Here is an 18,093-nt window from a genome sequence, read left to right on the forward strand (position 1 = left end):
AATTTCGGGCTAAGTCGGTGGATGATCACATTACCACTGGTACTGGCTCAATCTCTCACTCTATAATGGTTGAACAAAAAAAATATAATAATGTAATTGAATTATTAATATTTTAGCCTAAATTATAATAAAAAAAATTCTTGAACTTCTAAAGGAATCTAATATTTTAGACCCCCTGAACAAAAAATTGACACAATAATAATAATAATAATATCAATAATAATATCGTAATAGTACATGAGTGAAATTTGTCATCTCTTCTTCAAGGATGAAAAAATCGTCGATAAATTCGTCCTTGCTGTCCATTAATTAAAAAAAAAAAAAAACGTCCTCTATGCTTAAAAAAACGTTCTCCATTCTTCCGAGTTTCAGCCGATCCTCGAACTATGCTTATAGATTCCAAGATGAGCCTACAAATTTCAATACTTATGTGCAGGCATCGAAGCCCTCTGTCACAATTATTAGTACATTATTCTAAGGATTGCATTTATTCATACAATAGAATAGGATCATAGTTTTCTAAGCTGAACTAGAAAAGAACTAACGAAGAGCCTCACTTGTCCAGAGGAAATTTTGGAAATTGCAGCCTCCTTGTGCGTCCTGAAGAGTTTCATCGCACCCAGCGCCGAGATTCTCCATGAACATTTGTAACTAAACAAAAACCACAAAAAGAAGTATGAGCATGATCCTTGCACAATTTAATACTGACCCGGAAATACCAAGAACAAAGCAACATCTGAACTTCGTTTCTTAACTAAAGGCAACACAAGTTTGAATGATTGATGAATATGTCCATAAACCTTGATAGTTTGATATCATGTACATTCCTAACTGGAAACGACAGCTTAAGTTAGTATTCTGGGAGTAGATCGTTGTTGCAGTTGCGAAGTGAAACTAAGAAAACAAAACCTCATTTTTCAATCTCTCCATCTATGTTTCTCTCTCTCAGATGCTGTACGATCTTTGCCAGAGCGATGATGATCTCTGGGTGAAGAATCTCTATGTCTGTGCTTGTGATGTTTTGAGTGTTTTCTCCGGCTCTTATTTTCTTGAGAAGATCCTTTCTTTCTATTTCTTGATCTTGAGTGTTCTTTAGCATGATAATCACTCGACTCACTATCATCTGAGTCACTACTTTTATACCTACGCCTCCTTGAGCGTTTTCTTCTCTTTTCATCTTCCGATGAGCTGTTGCTACATTCACGATGAATCTCAGCTCGCCTGTTATGTTTTCTATCCTCCTTGTAAATCTTTTCTTCATGAACTTTACTCGCATTTTTCCCGGAAGAACTGGTCTCCATAAATTTACCATCACTTCCAGCAGAGTTATGATTGATTTCATTGTCTTCTTTTCTGCCACTTAGACCAAGTTCCTTGGTGCCTGTTTTTCTGTGATCCGATGGAATCCCAGTGGGTGATGGGGTGGGATAAGTCTTGTTTTCAGTCGAAAGGATATCAGTATTTTGTTCACCAATAGGCGCCACTTCTGTCTGAGGAGCTGCAGTTTGGCCTTTCTTTGATGGAGGCAGATCTGGAGGCACTTCCAGACCAAGTTCTTTACCCAAAGATTCCAGAAAGTCACCCGCAATCAAACGGTTTAGTGTTGTATTAGCCACTTCAACTTTCTTTTTAGGATCTTCAGCTTGCTTGAGAGTTGATGTACTCTCTTCGTCCTCAGACTCATCAGAGAAAATAGCCTACAAAAAATTTACAGGACCAGGTCGTTAGAGAGAGGTCAGTATCATGTAAAACCAACAGTAGAAGTATGCAAAGCCGAATTTAACATTTAGGCAACCTATGAGTTCAGCCAGGCGGGCAAAGAAATGATAGAGAATGCAGGCAAAGAAGTAGATACAGTTCACAAAGTACTACTTTAAAGAGCACAAGTTGTAGGATTGAAAAGAGGGGAAAAAAAATCATTTGTTTAAGAAATAGTATAAGGTTTGCTAAAACAACTGAAGCACGAAAGAGAGCATAGATATAGCTCACGGTCAGAGAGTGAGAGATCCAGACATCCCCATAAACTCGAAGATGTCATTTTCCAAGGGAGAAGAGATAAACACGTTTTCTGTATATTAATATTTAATTTGCAAAGAAAATTAAAACACTCCGGGGACAAAAAGCGCTAAGCAGAACGGTCTTGGCTCAACTTCAGGGTGGTGTATAAAGATGAAGCTGATATAGAAAAGGAGAAAAGGTTGAACATCATATGCATACCAGAAAGATCTTATATCCGATATCAAGAGGAGAGAAATAAAACTGGTTGATTGAGAGAGGAATAGGAGGAGTATGAATACGTGAAGAAAGGGAACATTTCGTACATATAGATTTTTCTGCTCTTGTTTATTTTGTATAAAGTAGGAGTGACAATATATGGCTCCTAATGGAAAAAATGCCATGCAAGTTCCTCGCACCAGTTTTATGTTTCCCTTATAACAAAAAACTAAGTTAGTTGAGAATAATAACAAGGGGAAACTAGACCCCCACATTTTCCTGGAAATTCATTACAGAGATGTGCTTTCTGTGTAAATGTATACAAAAAGTATTGAGAGGAAATGAAAAAATGGCGATCGCCTATCCTTAAAAAACCAAGAAAGGAAAATTTTACGTCAGAGAACAAAAGAAGCACCTTATAGAGATCAACGGGCCGATCGACACATTCAACTTCTATTTCCTTTTCATTCACATTTCCGGATGCATCTTCGTCTTTTTCTTCAGCATTTGATTGAGGTGATGGAGTAAGGGTTGAGGTTAAAGGTTCTTCGACCTTTGTCGACTTGACAGAATTTGAAGTGAAAATAAGTGTATCCAACTTGCTCCTCATCCTAGGAGCTGGTGGTGGCTGCAAAAGATTTATTCAATATTTGTGTAAGTTACACAATGAGACACGTACAATTCACACCATATCAGAAAGCAGGGAATAAAAAGGACCAAGAAAAACCAATTCATGATCCAACGAATGAATATGTAGTCGAAACAAAGGACAGCATTGAAGTCACAATCTGATTTATTAGCTGGAGAGAAATGTCTTTTATCCACCAAAAGATAACAATAATAAGAGAATTTATTTTTAAATAAAGATTCCCTAAGCCACTGAGCAAGTTACTAGTTCGTAATGGTTTTAAGGCTGCTGTTAATGTTTTTTAGAAAAAGACAAATGAGAAGAACTTTTTAGGCTCCCAGACATGCACATTTAGAAACAAAAGAAGGAAAGCCAATGCAGCACCTTCCCCATGTAGGGATCAATGAGATCAAACCGCTTGCACAGAATAGGAGCAGGACGCCACTGATATTCTTCCCGTTTTGGGATCATTTTCTCCACAACTAAACCTTCTACTTTCGGATCTTTCACTTCCTGTTGAAGTATTGTCAGTTAACAATGAAAACCCTGGGTCATAAATGCATAAGAAAGCACAACAGCACCTTGTACACACCTCTACACCACCAGAAGTAAACCGCATTCCTCCAGTAGCTAAAAAATCCACAAAGTGCTCAGCAGAGAGCTTAGCTTCTTTCAACCCTTTCCCTTTCCCTTTCTCAATTGCCTCTGCAGCAGCCTCGAAGTCCAAGCGCTCACGTGCACGAGCAGCTTCTGACATGTTAACAGCTACAACTGGAGCAGCAGCGCGCAGGCCTCCTTGGTACTTTTCCTTTAAAAAAAGCTCAAATCTTTCTTGCTTTGCTGGATCATCCTCAAAAGGTTTGACGACCTCTGACATCCCACCCTAGAATTCATAATATTCAAGATATTATGAAAAATAAAAGTGAATTAGTTCAATTAGCCATAAACTAAATATACAACAGTCATAAACAAAATGAAGAACTTTTTCAAATGAACAGTTACTGTAATTTTGATTCAAAATTCACAGTTTATCTGTAATGTAAAAATTTTCTTTTACAAACTTCAGTATATAATGGTATTTTCGTTATATTAACATGTAAGAAAGGGGAATAAAACTATAAATAGATGTCAAACTGGTGTGGGAGCTTCAAAGTGAAGATATGTTGGAATGAACAGTTTCCTAATTTCTAGAACTCAAGGACACAGTTGTACATCCTATAAAACAGATCTTGTTCAAGTAAGGTCACTGAAAACTTTCCTAATTAAACTACCCAAATTCTAGATTCACAGAAAGCAAATTAAGTCTTATTTTTTGCAAAGAAGGATTTTTTTTTTTTTTTTTCTTGAACTGAATAGTATTCTTCGTAATACAACAGAAAACCCCACACTTCTTTTTTTTCCTTTTCGGCAGAAAATTATAAGTATGACGTATAAATATGCCTCTTCCTATGTTTCTTACATTGTAACTCAGCATTCTGGTCCAGTTTTTTTTTTTTTTTTTTTTTTCGGGGGGGGGGGGGGGGGGGGGGAGAGAGAGATTAAGTGTTGGCTACTCACAGATGATGTAGGTTTAGTAAATGTATCTGAAAGATTGTATTGGACATGGACGCCATCAGAAGCAGCAGGTGGATTTAACTCTTTAGAGCTTCTTGCCAAAGGCCTTTCATGTAGGATTCTTCCACGACTTTCGGCTGTCATCTTCTCCACGCTTGGAGAATATTTATCATTAAATTGATGCTTAGGTTGGTCCATGCGCTTCATCTGCTCCTCCCATAGCTTCCTTGAATAATACTCATGACCAGTTCCTCCAGTAAGAAAACTGAATAATGTGTTCGACTTGTTTTTTTCTCTAGAGAGATCCTCAAATAGTTTTCCACAGCGAGCAACCAAAGTTGCTACCCCTTCAATTAGAAGTTTTAGATTATTATCATCAGGAGGTGGAACATCGACCGGAGGGGTATCAGCAAGCTTATAGCCACCATTGAGAGGCCCCGCAAATTTGTGGCGGGGTATAAAATCCTTAGGTATTACTGGAGGATCAAACCTGAAAAATAAATAGAGAAATAAAGGTCAAAAGGACAACATGTAATGTCCACAATGTTTTCATGTTTCAATAGATCGTGTATACTACTCAAATTGATACATCTTTGAATTTTTATATAACTATAATCGACTAACACAAGGAAATAAAATCATGTCCTTTTAGCACCTCTCCAACTGGTAGTCAGAGTTCGATGGAACTCTAAACCCAGGCAATACACCATCTACTTTTCTTTCAATCAACTTTTGTTTACCATCTGTAATCAATTTAGAAGGTGGTTCATCGTCTTCTTGCACGTATGTTTCCTCAAACTCATAACCTGCCAACAAAAATCAATAAGAAAACCACAGAAACATTGCAAAAGTTCAATGTATATGACAAGATTATATGATGAACTGACATATTTTCAACCGATACATCACATCAAAAACAATAATGTTACCAACATGAACATGGTGAAACTTAATAAATTAAAAAGAATGGTGCTCATCATCAAATTCTCAGTAATTTCCACTCTTAATGAGGTAGCATGCTATTTAATCTAGCAATGGAAACCGGATGGGGCCAAGGATGGGATGGGGTATTCCTCGACTTGAGGAATGGGGTCAGGGTGGATCCCTGTGGGGTAAGTCTTGTCTAGCAGATTGTTCTCATCTAAATAAAAAATAGTTAATCATTAACAAATATATAAAAGTATATTTTTTTAATCTAAAAAAACTCTTTTCATTATACTATTTTTAATTGAAATAATTAGTTTTTAAGAACATTAATGTCTTTTTTTTTAATTATTTAACTAGAAAAATGTATATATCTACACACCTTTTCAGGGTTGAAAATAAATAAGGGATAGGGTTAATTTGCGGCAGGAAATGTGTTCCTTGTCAACATTCCCATTTTTAACCAAGACTGCTTGCCCTGTTTGGGGTTTTTGCCATCCTAATCTAATCTTATGAACATACGATATATTGAACTACCAAGGGGTAAGATGTAAAGCATTAACTAGAGGTGAAAAAAATTAAATAATAAAACTAAAAACTGTTAAATTGGTATGGTACAAGTAAAAGATTGCAATGACTCAAAAGACTTGATTAAAGCACCAAGTAATAAGCTCGTCCAAATAAGAAAGTAATCATCCATCCATCTTCAATCTTATAGGAGCACGCCAACTCTTCATTCACAAATTATCGTAGTATCATTGAACTCCACAATCATAGTGATGATTAGAAAAGAACCAGTATCACATGACAACGAGGAAGGAAGATAAACAACAAAACTGTTCACATACTGACCAGAGGTATAGACATCCTCATCTTCGACATCAAGTTCCTCAAGTGCACCAATGCCAAAGCCAGAAGCAACCCTCTCAGCTGATTCAGAGAAGTGAATGATTCAGAACCATTGAAAATTTGTATGCTAAAACAAAATAAATAAATAATAAGTTCAGATAAATGCAACCACACTGAAGGCAAACAAAACATATTAAAAAGCAATTAGAACACTTGAAGTGAACGCAAGTGATGAGGTACAGAACTTACTCCTAAAGCCAAAAAGATTATTTTTCGTGGAGAAAACTTTTCCGTAACCTTCCTGTTTCCCAGCCGCACGTGCTCTTTTCTTTTCTAAATTAAAAAATAATAAACATTATCATATAAGAAAAAGAGAGTCAACATAGAATTAGTTGTCCAGTAACTTATTTGACAAAAGTTACAAAATAACTAAATACCCCTAAACTCAGGTGCATGCTTGAAAGGATCAAAACCTAAACCGTGCAGATCCTGTTTTGGGTTGATCACATAAACCTGTTTTAGGAGGAAACAACAAGAAAACAAAATTCTTATCCTCACAAAAAAACCTAAAGCCAAAGGCCATTTGAAACAATGTTAACTAAATGCTAAGAAAATAGAAGAAAACCAACCCATTATCATGTTTAATGAACATTTTACAATTATTCTGACTGAGTGCATAAGAAGTCTTCAGTATGGTTATAAAAAAAAATTATTTCTCTATGGATTTCTGTTGAGGACTCGAGTGTCCTAAAAAATCATCATTATTTTTCTTTGTTCAGATTGGATATCCTTTTCATCTTTAATCATAAAAAAACTACCAAAAACACTTTTCCATCAAAACCACAACCCACTAAATAACTAGAAAATAGGGGCACAAACAGTTGTCTTACTGGCGTGCTCTGAGAAGACGAAATATCACCCTTGGCAGGTTGAGGAGAAACACCATCATCATCCTGAAATGATTCAGAATTGTGGATCTCTGATTTGGTATCACCTGTAGAAAATGCTAGAAATGCTTTTCGAGCATCTCTTCGAGCATCTGTCATGAACAAGTTATGGTAGTTATAGTATAGCTGTTAAATAACAAAAAGTGACTGGAGATAAGAACATGTCATCACAGAGAAGAAAATAAAAACACCACCTCAAAAAACCCAAGTGAAATTACACAATTTTTTTCCAGGTAGCCACTGTCATAGCTTCATCTCAAACGTTAAGTCGAAACACAAAGGAAAAACTTAACCAAGCATAGACAGAGTATTAACGTTCCGAAAGCATTTGCAGAAGTACAACCGGGCTGTACATTGACCAAGTGTGCACAAGATAGCTAACAAGGTAAAGTTTTTTTATCTTAGTTGTTTGTCTTGAGTGCATTAAAATACTGCCAAAAGAAAGTGTAGAGAAGGTTTCCCTCCCTGGCCCAGAGTCCAAATTGGCGTGCTTTATGCCAGAACAGTATCAAGACTCAAAACTCCCTTTTTCTTCTAGTGTCCCTTCAATATTAAAGTTAAACGATGGAACGATGAGTTTTGCATGGATTGGATTTTTTACTCTGAAGTGGCCGACTGTGTGAAACATATATTACAAAAGCACAGCCTAGGGGCCAGGTATACGAAGCCCCACCACAAAGACCTAATGCAAAAAACACTTCAGATAAAGGTCTATAGAAAACAGCATGGCTAGCCCAAAACGTGCAATGTCACGGAAACTATAAAAAGAACTTTTCGCGTCTTTGAAGATTTTCATTTCTTTTTAATCTTGTCTATAGTATTAGAAGCAAGCTAGATCTAATTTCTTTCTTTCTTTTCTTTTTTTTTTTTTTTTTTTTTTAAGAAAATGCAGTGAGAGTGGATCAGCAAGCCAAATGTACTAAAAAATACTTAATTGGATAACAGGTTACTATATAGCAACACACACACGCACAAAAAAACCCAGAAATACAAAAGTATGTACATGTGATACAGTGAGGGAAAATATACCATAGAGGGAATTAGCTCTTGAGTCCTTTATTGCGCGTCCATGGCGCCATCCCATCTTTAATAGTAACTTCACACCTAATCAATATATTTGCTGCTTTAATAAATAGGGGCTTGGTTTAAATAAATTTTTAAGTCTCTCAAACCAACCTATGGATTCTGCAGCTGGAACAACTAATTCATCAGGAACAGGTCCAGGAATTGCAGATGGCCTGAAAACATAAAAAGTACTTTAAAAAACAAAAGTTCATAATGAATGAAGAAAGAAAAATAATGGCCTGAAACAAACTTGAGATAAACAGAAAAGTAAAACTTAGCCACATCTTACCAACATGCAATCATAACTTAATTTTCTACACATTAACAAAATCAATCATTCTGGTATCTCCTCTGTTATCTCTTTGAAAAACATACAAGCGCCAACCATGTGAGACAAATCTCTCTCTCACACAGTTTTTCACACAAACTTTGTCCTAAAGAAGATGGGGTGAGGAATAAAGAGAGAGAGCTAGTATTTATGTAAGATCATAACACGTGCTACACACGTTTCAATAAAAGAATGACATTTGTTTCAACAGGAGGGTCGAATGGCAAATAATTCAAAGAACAAGGTCTAGTTGATAGATAAAAACCAAAGAGTCTAACAGAACGACAAACAAGATACAAATGGACTTTCTGCTTTCTGGGCAATTTACATAAATTTCCAAGCCAATATTTTGTTCTATTACTCAGAGAAGGATACTTATGCATATTAAATACTACTGAGTAAAAGTGATGATGAAGATATTTGGAACAAAATATTTAAAACCGATTAAAACAGATGTGTCAAACACCAATGTAATTACAGTTTATCAAACTTCACAAATAAAGAACGATCAGGCATATATCTTGGATGCATCCCAGTAACTTGGTCACGACAAAACCATGTCATCAACAAAACCCAGCTTTCCAGCCCCAAGCCAAACCCACTCTCAAAGAACAAAAAAGAAAAGCCAAACAAAAGTGAAACTACAGAACTATTGCATGGGAATTAACAATGTAAGTTAATAGTTAACCTCTGCTGTTGCTCCTTTTCAGCTTGTTTGCGAGCAAGCTCTACTGCTGTGAACCCAAATGTATCAAACTGGAAAGATGTCCCCAGGCCTCGACCTTCCAATTCCTAAATGAAGGATCGAGGGGTCAACAACTTATGGTCTATAACGTATGAATTAAGAAGAAACACACGAGATCATAGACTGAAAAATTATGACTACTTGAGATGTGGCCAAGAAGTACATAATATAATGCATATTTCATTTAGCAAAGGCATCAATGCTTCAAATGTCAAAGAAGCAGCATGAAGGGGACGGTGATATATTTTCTTTTAAAAAGACAAAAGCAACTTTCCAAGTTGAAAGCCTGAAGTGCCGGACAAGTTATTTCCATTCAATCCAAATCAGATACTGGATGATAAGATACTAGTTGTTTCCTCAAAAAGTGCTACCTTGAATGCACTGACAAGTACAGTTGTTTCAAATTTCAAGAGTAACCAGTTCGACTTCGTACATCATTGAAATGGTTTCTTAACTATACTGACCATTTTCCCAGGCCTATATTTGAGTCTATCTGGACTAGAAAAAGTAGTTAAAATTAGACCGTTCCTCGACAGCAGTCTCATAACACTAGAAACCCTTAGGAAAGCCAACACAAGTGGAGGGGAAGTTGCCCCATCAGTCTCATTCATACATTTAAACTTGTTTCTACCTAAGGGTCAAATGGAACATACAGTTTTTTCATCTTCGTCTAAGAAGTTTAAAATGTTTTGCTGCTTGACTTCAGCTCTATTCTTTCGGGATGACGTGAATGACTGTGGAGTCCAACCTGCACATTTTTTAAAACTAGTGAACAAAACTTATGTAATTAGATCGTAGTATTAATGAAATATACTTGTTTGCACACCTTCTTTTGAGCCAACTGTGTTGTAATGGCCAGCCGAAAATCCACCTGTGAATGCCCCATGAAATCTTCTACGCCCTTCCTCGTCTCTAACCTAATGACAATTATAAACAAGAGAGGAGGGATATTACCAAACGGCTCTGCGATCATTTTGGCTAAAAATTACACGAACATAACTATATTATTTAGTCTCCACGAACTCAGTATACAAGATCAAACTCAGTGTCAGGTGATTGATGCCAATTTCTTTACTTCCACAAGAAGCAGGGAGTATGGAATCCAAAATGAGTAATACCTCTTGTTTCCAGGAAGGCAGGCTTCGCATGGTACCAGAAGCGTCAGCCACAGATTTCTTTTTACGGCTGTTGATCTCTTCCTCCCGCTCAATCGGCGTTCCATAGAAAACGAAATCTTCTTCGTCCGATTCCATGAGTTTTCAACTTTCAAAACAAAAATTGAAGAAAGGCAACAACTAATGCGGTGTTGAAGAAAACAGATCCTTGTAAATGAAGATTGGGGAACTTATTGTGGATACATTGATGTTGTGGACTTCCGAGTTGCAGAGCAACGAAGCCTCTTCCCGCGAATTGCAGAAGAAGGTGATCGGACCTGGGGTAGGGCGCGCGCTTGTGGGATGATAAAGAAACCGACTCGTAAAGTAGGTGCCTCACAGTTCGATTGCGATTGGCCGTTCTGGTGAGGGTGAGGGTGAGGGTGACGGTAGGATGAGGAAGCTTACACAAATTCTGCTCACCTCCGAGTTCTTCGTCCAGTTTTTTTTTTTTTCTTTTTCCTTAATAGGTCTTTGGGTACAGAGATCAAATTTAACCCTTTTTTTTTTTTTTTTTTTTTTTTAATTTCTTCCATTTTATTTATTTATATATATATTTTTTTTTATTTCAATTTTAAGTTCTACCGTTATTTCTAGCTTTAATACAATTTGTAACTGTCTAACCCACCATTATCAACATGGTATTTGACAAATCACCCATTGAGTCTAGGGTCCTCGCTAGCACACGCCCAACGGCTGACTCTAATACCATTTATAATTGTCTAAGCTCATTGTTAGCATCAGCCTCACATTCTTTAAACGGGTATGTCAGTAAATATGTGTGTTGGGTATGTCAGTAAATATGTGTGTTTTATTCCTTTCTCTAATCAATATAGATCTTACGTATATCTAATTATTTCATTTGATTTTTTTTCGTTGTTTCACCTAATATATATTCAAATATTTGTATTAGTACAAATTTTAAAATAATTGATAAACAACAGTATAGGTCCTCAAATTTTCTACCCTACAAAAGAGACCCATTTAAGTGCCATTTAAGTATAAGAGGCCCATTTACGTGCAAGACCCATTTACGTATAAGAGGCCCATTTACGTGCGAGACCCATTTAAGTGCCATTTAAGTATAAGAGGCCCATTTATGTGAAAGGCCCATTTAAGTGCTAGGCCCAGAGAAAGTGGTGGGGGATTCTCAATTTGACCAAAGAACCAATTATCGAATGCCACGAGGCAAGACCATCTCTTTCAAATGGCATGATAGATGAAACATTTGGAACAAGACATCCTAAAAACAACTGACTTTTCTAAAAGAATAAAAGAAAAAGAAAAGAAAAGAAAATAAATTAAATTAAATTAAAACAAAACAAATATATTTATTCAATTCATAATTACAAAGAAAAAAGAAAAAAAAAGAAAAGAAAAGAAAAGAAAGCATCCAAAGTTCCTTTTCCTCACGCGCCACTCTGCCGCCTGACTACGCTACCCCTTCAACCAATCAGCGCTAAAAAGGGCAACGCCCACGGGTCCCACCCGATCCAACTTATTCATTCAGTTGCCCTTTATCCACGCGCATCGTTTGCGCGTGGACTACGCTCTGGTGCCTCCTTTGCCCTAATCTCCTGCGAGCGAGATCTTACTCTCTTATCCTGAAGAACCACAATAACCTCTGATAAAAATGCATATATCAACAATGCCCCTCCACCACCACTCCACCTCCTTCATCGCCTTTTTCGATTCCGATCTTCTTCAATCGGTGGGATCGCCGTCGTCATTTTCCGGTTTCGCCAATTTAATTTTCTCTGTTGGCTTCCCTGACGCCGTAAGTTCCGATCTTCTCCCCCTCCTCTGTATCGTTTTTTTTTTTTTTTTTTAATTTTAATTTTTCCAGAATTTGTGTCTGTTCTCGATTCCCGCCGTTGCTCTAATTTTTCTTTTTGTATTTTTTTAATTTTAATTTTTTTTTTTTTTTGTATGTATTGCAGTCTTGAAGGTTAGGTATGGAGCCGATGGACATAGTTGGAAAGTCTAAAGAGGACGCCTCGCTTCCTAAGGGTACTTGTAATTTCTTGCGGTGGTTTTTGGTGTTTTTGTGTGAATTTTTTTGGGGGTATCCCCCCCATGGTGTAGTGAATTTTATATTTTCGTTCGTGGACTAATTTGGTGTTTCTTCTTTTATTTTAAAACAATAATCTGAATTTGGGGATCCTCTGTAAACTAAGTATCTAATCGTGAGTTGAGGTCAATGTCTGGAAATTTTATACATCGCGACAACGATGAAGGGCACCTTTAGTTATCGTCTCCACTGGAGAGAATGCACCTTGATGCTTGTTTTTTTTTTTTTTTTTTTTTTTCCTTCGTGGGAAATTGAAACTGGATAATAGGCTTGAGTTCATAGAACGAAGCCCTTTGCTTGATTTTCATTTTGATTCTCAGTCTTTTTCTGAGTTACTAGTATGCTGTATTCCGTACCTAAGTCTGGATGCCTGAGTTCCAGTTCATCAGTTCTCACTTTCCGACGATCTTCATAATATAGAGTAGCTTTTGAGGACGTTTTTGTTCCTCAAATGTTAGAGTTCCTTACTCCCGTCTTTCATTCATATTTTTTCTTGCATCCCACTTCTGTCTGACTAATTAACCAGTCACCGTGTTTCCAAACAACAGTTCTCTTATTTTAGATATTCTATATAAGATGGTTGGGCCTTCAAAAGAAACAGTCGGGGCTTGTCTTCTGCTTCCTTTAAGTCGGGTTTGTCTTGTAGTTCGTGTTCATCTTTCTAGCTCGACCTTCTTCTCTAGACATAGTAGCTTTTGTGGACGTTTTGGTTTCCAAAAATTAGTGTTCCTCTTCTCCTGTGTCCTTTTTATTTCAGTTCATCTAGCTTTCATGAATTGGTTCAAACTTTGGTATGGTGTATTTTGGTGACAACAATATGATTCCCTTGTACAAAAGAAGTAATGATGACCATTAAACTGCTTGAGCAAATTGCTGAAGTTTTTCATTAATTAGTTTATTTCTTTGAATGTGGGTGATTCAAAACTTTCATGTTTGGTAGAGACTATAATGCTTTCACCAATTGAGCTATGCTCATAGCATCATGTGCTTTTATATTGTAAACCATAATTTCTGATTCCTCTGGTATTTTGTTTTGTTAAATTTTTCTTGGTCAGCGACTATGACTAAAATTATCAAAGAGATGTTGCCCCCTGATGTTCGTGTTGCAAGAGATGCCCAAGATCTTCTGATTGAGTGTTGTGTAGGTGAGAATATCTTTGCCATTTTCTTTGTGTATTTTAACATTTAATGTATTAGTACTTGGTGTTGGTTTCCTGCACCACTGTTAATAGCCGTTTGTGGCTCTATTATTTTTGGAACAATAATCACATGTAGTTGTCCGTATGCACTGCCTTTTATTGTACTATTTTTTATTTAGTTGATTTTTTCTGTCCTCTTTTTTACTATTGTTCCCCCACCCTCTCCCCGGCTTTAAGCTGGTGGCAGTTTTTTATGACAGTGACCAATTATTACTTCTCACCTAAGAATTGCTCTCTCTTTGTTTTGGTGTTCTTGCAGAGTTTATAAACCTTGTGTCGTCCGAGTCCAATGAAGTTTGTAGCAAAGAAGATAAAAGAACAATTGCACCTGAGCACGTGCTCAAGGCTCTTGAGGTCTATGGACTATCCAAGTTACCTTTATATTCGTAATAATATAGACTTGTATGTGTTAATTGCTATTATTTTTTTGGAAAATGCCTGCTGAAATTGTCTTTTTTTTACTATTCAGCCCCCTGAAATTCAGATTTTCCTTTCTGTAGGAGTTGATTTCCCAATTGGTTGTTACAATAATACGACTGAAGTACGAAATCTTAAAAGAAATGAATAGTCTTCAGTGGAATATGAATTTCAATAACCTAACTATACCTTACCAAAATAATATTATCCTATCATATGCTTCTTACAGAAAGTCTTAGTTTCCTCCTATTACATAGAAATGGAGAAATAAATCACAATACATGTTAACAATGTCATGAGGAGTTTGATTACACATAAGAACACTATGGGTGAAGTCCTTCCTTCCTTTTCTCAGCTGGAGTAGCATCTGTGGATTGTTTTCAATAACTTTTTCATTGATGTGCTTGAAGAAGATGCTTTGCAGCCTTAGCTAGGTTACTTTTATTTTATGTCTGCTTTTGAACTTACACTTATGGTTATATGTACGATCAGGTGCTTGGTTTTAGTGAGTACATTGAGGAAGTTTATGCTGCATATGAACAACACAGGCTCGAAACTATGGTAATGCTTCATTATAGAAATTTTCCGCGAGGTCTAGATAATCAGTATCTATTTTAATTTGTGTTCCTTAAAGAGAATTCGTTTCCGTGATTCTCTTAACTGGAATTTATTGTCATAAAATTTAGTTCACTTAAATATGAGTGTCCTAAGGCAACTTGAAGCACTAACATTTTTCTTTTCTCTCCATTGAGAAAACTCTCCAGCAAGACTCGTTGAAAGGTGGAAAGTGGAGTAATGGAGCCGAGATGACTGAAGAAGAAGCTTTGGCTGAGCAGCAAAGAATGTTTGCAGAGGCACGTGCAAGAATGAATGGCAGTAACACCGCTCCGAAGCAACTGGAGCCTGAGCAAAGTTTAGAGAGCTAATTTTAGGATCTTTATTTTCTTCCAACCGTAGGCAAGATTCCTTGACCCTTCCATTTGTGCCTCAATTATGCCTTGTGCGTATGTACAAAAAAAAAATTATTAACCTAGCACTGGGCTCTGTGAAGATGCATTGTAATATATATCCATATCCTACGGATCCATGTCTAGTTAATACAAGTAGTGACTGTGTTTAAAACTCTCTCTCTCTCTCTCCCTCTACCCAATATACTATCTCAAATGCACACATTTGTCTCCTTACAGCATCTGTGCGATAGTATTATAACTTTCAGGAACCTGCTCTGCCTTGGCCTTTTGGATTTACTGACGAGGCATTGCTATCTCAAACCTTCATTACTCAAATGAAACAGATGACGGGTCTCGATTGATTAGTAGATATTCATTACTCTCTGCCCAACATGGTATATGAGTTTGCTCAGTGACCCCCTACAAGCTTTGTGCGTCACTCTCAAACATGAATTTGGATTTGATTTTCGTTAGATTGTCTATTGTGAACAGCTATGGATTATATTTAGGGTGGGTTTTGATGGTGTAGTTTCACTGTTTATGCTTCAAGTCAACAAAATGCCCTCACAAGAAAGTAACACCGATATTGCCTCTTTCTGGATTCCCTTCTCTCTCTCTCTCTCTCTCTCTCTCTCTCTCTCTCTCATGTCTCCCCCCAAATCAGTTGGTGGGTCAGTCTATGTTTCTTTTGTCAGGATTCTCTTGCAGCACATCAATAAACCTTGAAACTAAGAATTCAATGATGAGAGCCCCACACAGCACAGATAAAGGGGAAGAAACCACATTCTCTTTATTATACACTCACTCCCTCTTAGTCTATCTCCTACCAACCAACCTTCTGAAGAATCTACCTTCCTTACCCCTGGTTTCTCAGCTACAGCCAGTAATGGCTCTGGAATCCTCATCCAGAAGGCACTTCCATTGGACAAGGAAGGTTAGTAATGAAGATGAAGACGATTCCACCTTCAAATCCTCAGAATCTGCCCCAGAAGAAAAGGAGGAGGAGAACGCCAAGCCCATTTCACAGGACTCACAACATCAGCAGCAGGTTGGAGCACAATTGTCAAGGAGGAAACTGCAACAGCTTGCCGTCTCTCGGTTCCGTTCGGTTCTCACTGCCCTTGGCCGCAGCCGGAACCAGCAGCTCGGTCTTCGTTCTCGAGTGGTCGGAACACTGTTTGGTTCTCGCCGAGGGCATGTTCATTTTGCATTCCAGAGAGACCCCAATTCTCATCCCGCTTTCTTGATTGAGCTTGCTACACCAATCAGTGGTCTGGTGAAGGAAATGGCATCTGGACTGGTTCGAATTGCACTGGAATGCGATAAAGAGAAAGAGGAGAACAAGAAACCAGGAAGGAGGCTGCTTGAAGAGCCTATTTGGAGGACATTTTGCAATGGGAAGAAATGCGGTTTTGCTTCAAGGCGAGAATGTGGACCTAAGGAGTGGAAGATCTTGAAGGCTGTGGAGCCAATTTCCATGGGTGCTGGCGTTTTACCGGTGAACGAAGGCACCGAGGGCGGTGGCAGCGGTGGCGGGGAGGGAAAAGAGGGATCAGATGGTGAAATCATGTACATGAGAGCCAAGTTTGAGAGAATTGTAGGCTCTAGGGACTCTGAAGCTTTCTACATGATGAACCCAGATAGTAATGGTGCTCCTGAGCTCAGTGTCTATTTACTAAGGGTGTAATTTGAGCAACCATGGAAGGATTGATCTGAGTTACTCCTCAAGTTCCTTCATTTCAGCAGCTGCAGCTCAGCTAAACTCCAACTCCAAGTGTTGTATTTTCTTCTTTCTGATGTACTGTTACTCTGTATTATTTCCAGTTTAGATTTTCTTTCTTTTTGTTGAGTATGAGGGGATACATTACAAGAAGATGATGGTGGGTTGGGGAGATGAAGGTGTAAATGTATAGTTTCTGTCTAATTCATGATTAATTACAATTACCTTAGAATGCTATTCATTCTTGCTGGGTAAATCTCCATTTTGATTGCTTCAAAAGGTGGGAAAAAAAAAATCTCCATCCTATAGGATCAACAGAGCCTGTGTTGTCTCGTCCAATCTATGACATCATAAGATATGTAATGTTGTTTGGGCATGTGATGTGATGATATACCCAAATTATTAGTGGGCTTCACATTCAATTATGATTGTTTCTATGTTCATGTTTTAAAGATTGCTTCTTCAACTTTCAATTTTTTTTTACTTTACCCATTTACCATCATCTTACGTTTGACATGTTTTTGAACTTACAGACTAAAGTTATACTGTAAGAGAGAAAAAGCCAGGAAGATCCTTGTTTGTTTCATACAAAAGGTAACAAAACTCTATCAGAGCCTTCTTCTTTTTGGGAAAAAAGAAACTCCCATCTGCATATTTAAATAAGTTTCAAAGCAGATACTGTTGTTTTAGACAGCAAAATGCCCAAAAAAGGAAAAAAGAAATCCAACTTAATTATCTCTAAAAATAAGAAAGAATCCTTACTCAGGTTAGAGTAGACCAATTTTTTTAAAGCCTATACACATAAGATTCTCAACAAGAAAGAAGCGAGAGGAGCGAAGCAACTTTACCAAGTTCAATAAGGGAGAGGAAAATCGCTTTTAATGGCTGAAAATGACGGTGTTTTAGCCAAATTTGGATCATCTTCTTTGTTAATAGCTATAATCATCATATGATTATGAGTATCTATTCTCTCTCATTCTCTACCTAGAAAGAAGCTAATGATCGGAGTTCTATGTATTTTACCTTAAACTTTTTTTTTTTTTTTCCCTACTTCGAACAGTATTCTTTCTTTTCTCTGTGCAGGACTACTCATCATCTTAGCATCACCAACTTTATATTGTTTGGTCTTAAAGTGAAGAGGATTCAATCATTACCTGGGCTCATAGTTGTCTCTTAAATGATCCCAAGAGAATTTTTTGCAAGAGCCAAATCATGGAAGTCATAAAAGAAATATTTATATATCAAGAAAGAAAAAAAAAACCTCTTCCTGACAGCACAGCTGAAGCTTTTCCTGTTTCAATTCTTGACTGCTTTTTTTCCCCCACTTT

The 18,093-nt window shown here is 37.2% G+C and overlaps 3 protein-coding genes across 7 annotated transcripts; 2 read left to right on the forward strand and 1 right to left on the reverse strand.

Annotated features, from left to right (window-relative positions):
- Positions 1 to 207: 207 nt before the first annotated feature.
- Positions 208 to 10,847, reverse strand: TGH (SWAP (Suppressor-of-White-APricot)/surp domain-containing protein). 4 transcript variants are annotated; one of them, XR_015420750.1, is made up of 18 exons: positions 10,373 to 10,847; positions 10,081 to 10,171; positions 9,908 to 10,002; positions 9,198 to 9,301; positions 8,293 to 8,354; positions 8,146 to 8,220; positions 7,060 to 7,208; positions 6,607 to 6,682; positions 6,419 to 6,502; positions 6,173 to 6,250; positions 5,052 to 5,202; positions 4,400 to 4,886; positions 3,435 to 3,725; positions 3,227 to 3,355; positions 2,630 to 2,842; positions 801 to 1,697; positions 558 to 651; positions 208 to 449 (listed from the first exon to the last, which is right to left on the reverse strand). XR_015420750.1 is itself a non-coding variant. In XM_023673797.2 (17 exons), exons 2-17 carry the CDS (start codon positions 10,505 to 10,507, stop codon positions 918 to 920), a joined length of 3,000 nt encoding a protein of 999 aa, XP_023529565.2. In that variant the 5' UTR covers positions 10,508 to 10,517; positions 10,613 to 10,847; the 3' UTR covers positions 676 to 917. The 4 variants fall into 4 exon arrangements, 2 of the variants coding, with proteins under 2 accessions (XP_023529565.2, XP_023529564.2); XR_002814793.2 differs by having other exon boundaries at positions 208 to 651; XM_023673797.2 differs by lacking the exons at positions 208 to 449; positions 558 to 651 and having other exon boundaries at positions 676 to 1,697; positions 10,373 to 10,517; positions 10,613 to 10,847.
- Positions 10,848 to 12,009: 1,162 nt separating this feature from the next.
- Positions 12,010 to 15,217, forward strand: NF-YB13 (nuclear factor Y, subunit B13). Of its 2 annotated transcripts, none has more exons than XM_023675024.2 (6): positions 12,010 to 12,185; positions 12,349 to 12,418; positions 13,535 to 13,624; positions 13,938 to 14,032; positions 14,588 to 14,656; positions 14,848 to 15,217. In XM_023675024.2, exons 2-6 carry the CDS (start codon positions 12,364 to 12,366, stop codon positions 15,019 to 15,021), a joined length of 483 nt encoding a protein of 160 aa, XP_023530792.1. In that variant the 5' UTR covers positions 12,010 to 12,185; positions 12,349 to 12,363; the 3' UTR covers positions 15,022 to 15,217. The 2 variants fall into 2 exon arrangements, with proteins under 2 accessions (XP_023530792.1, XP_023530793.1); XM_023675025.2 differs by having other exon boundaries at positions 12,012 to 12,185; positions 14,860 to 15,217.
- A 126-nt stretch (positions 15,218 to 15,343) lies between these two features.
- Positions 15,344 to 17,006, forward strand: LOC111793237 (uncharacterized). The gene has a single exon (XM_023675023.2). The coding sequence runs from the start codon at positions 15,725 to 15,727 to the stop codon at positions 16,730 to 16,732; it is 1,008 nt and encodes a 335-aa protein (XP_023530791.2). The 5' UTR covers positions 15,344 to 15,724; the 3' UTR covers positions 16,733 to 17,006.
- The last annotated feature ends 1,087 nt before the right edge of the window (positions 17,007 to 18,093 follow it).

This window comes from Cucurbita pepo, chromosome 4, assembly GCF_057944985.1.
Source record: "Cucurbita pepo subsp. pepo isolate OVF chromosome 4, ASM5794498v1, whole genome shotgun sequence".
Lineage (NCBI taxonomy): Eukaryota > Viridiplantae > Streptophyta > Magnoliopsida > Cucurbitales > Cucurbitaceae > Cucurbita > Cucurbita pepo.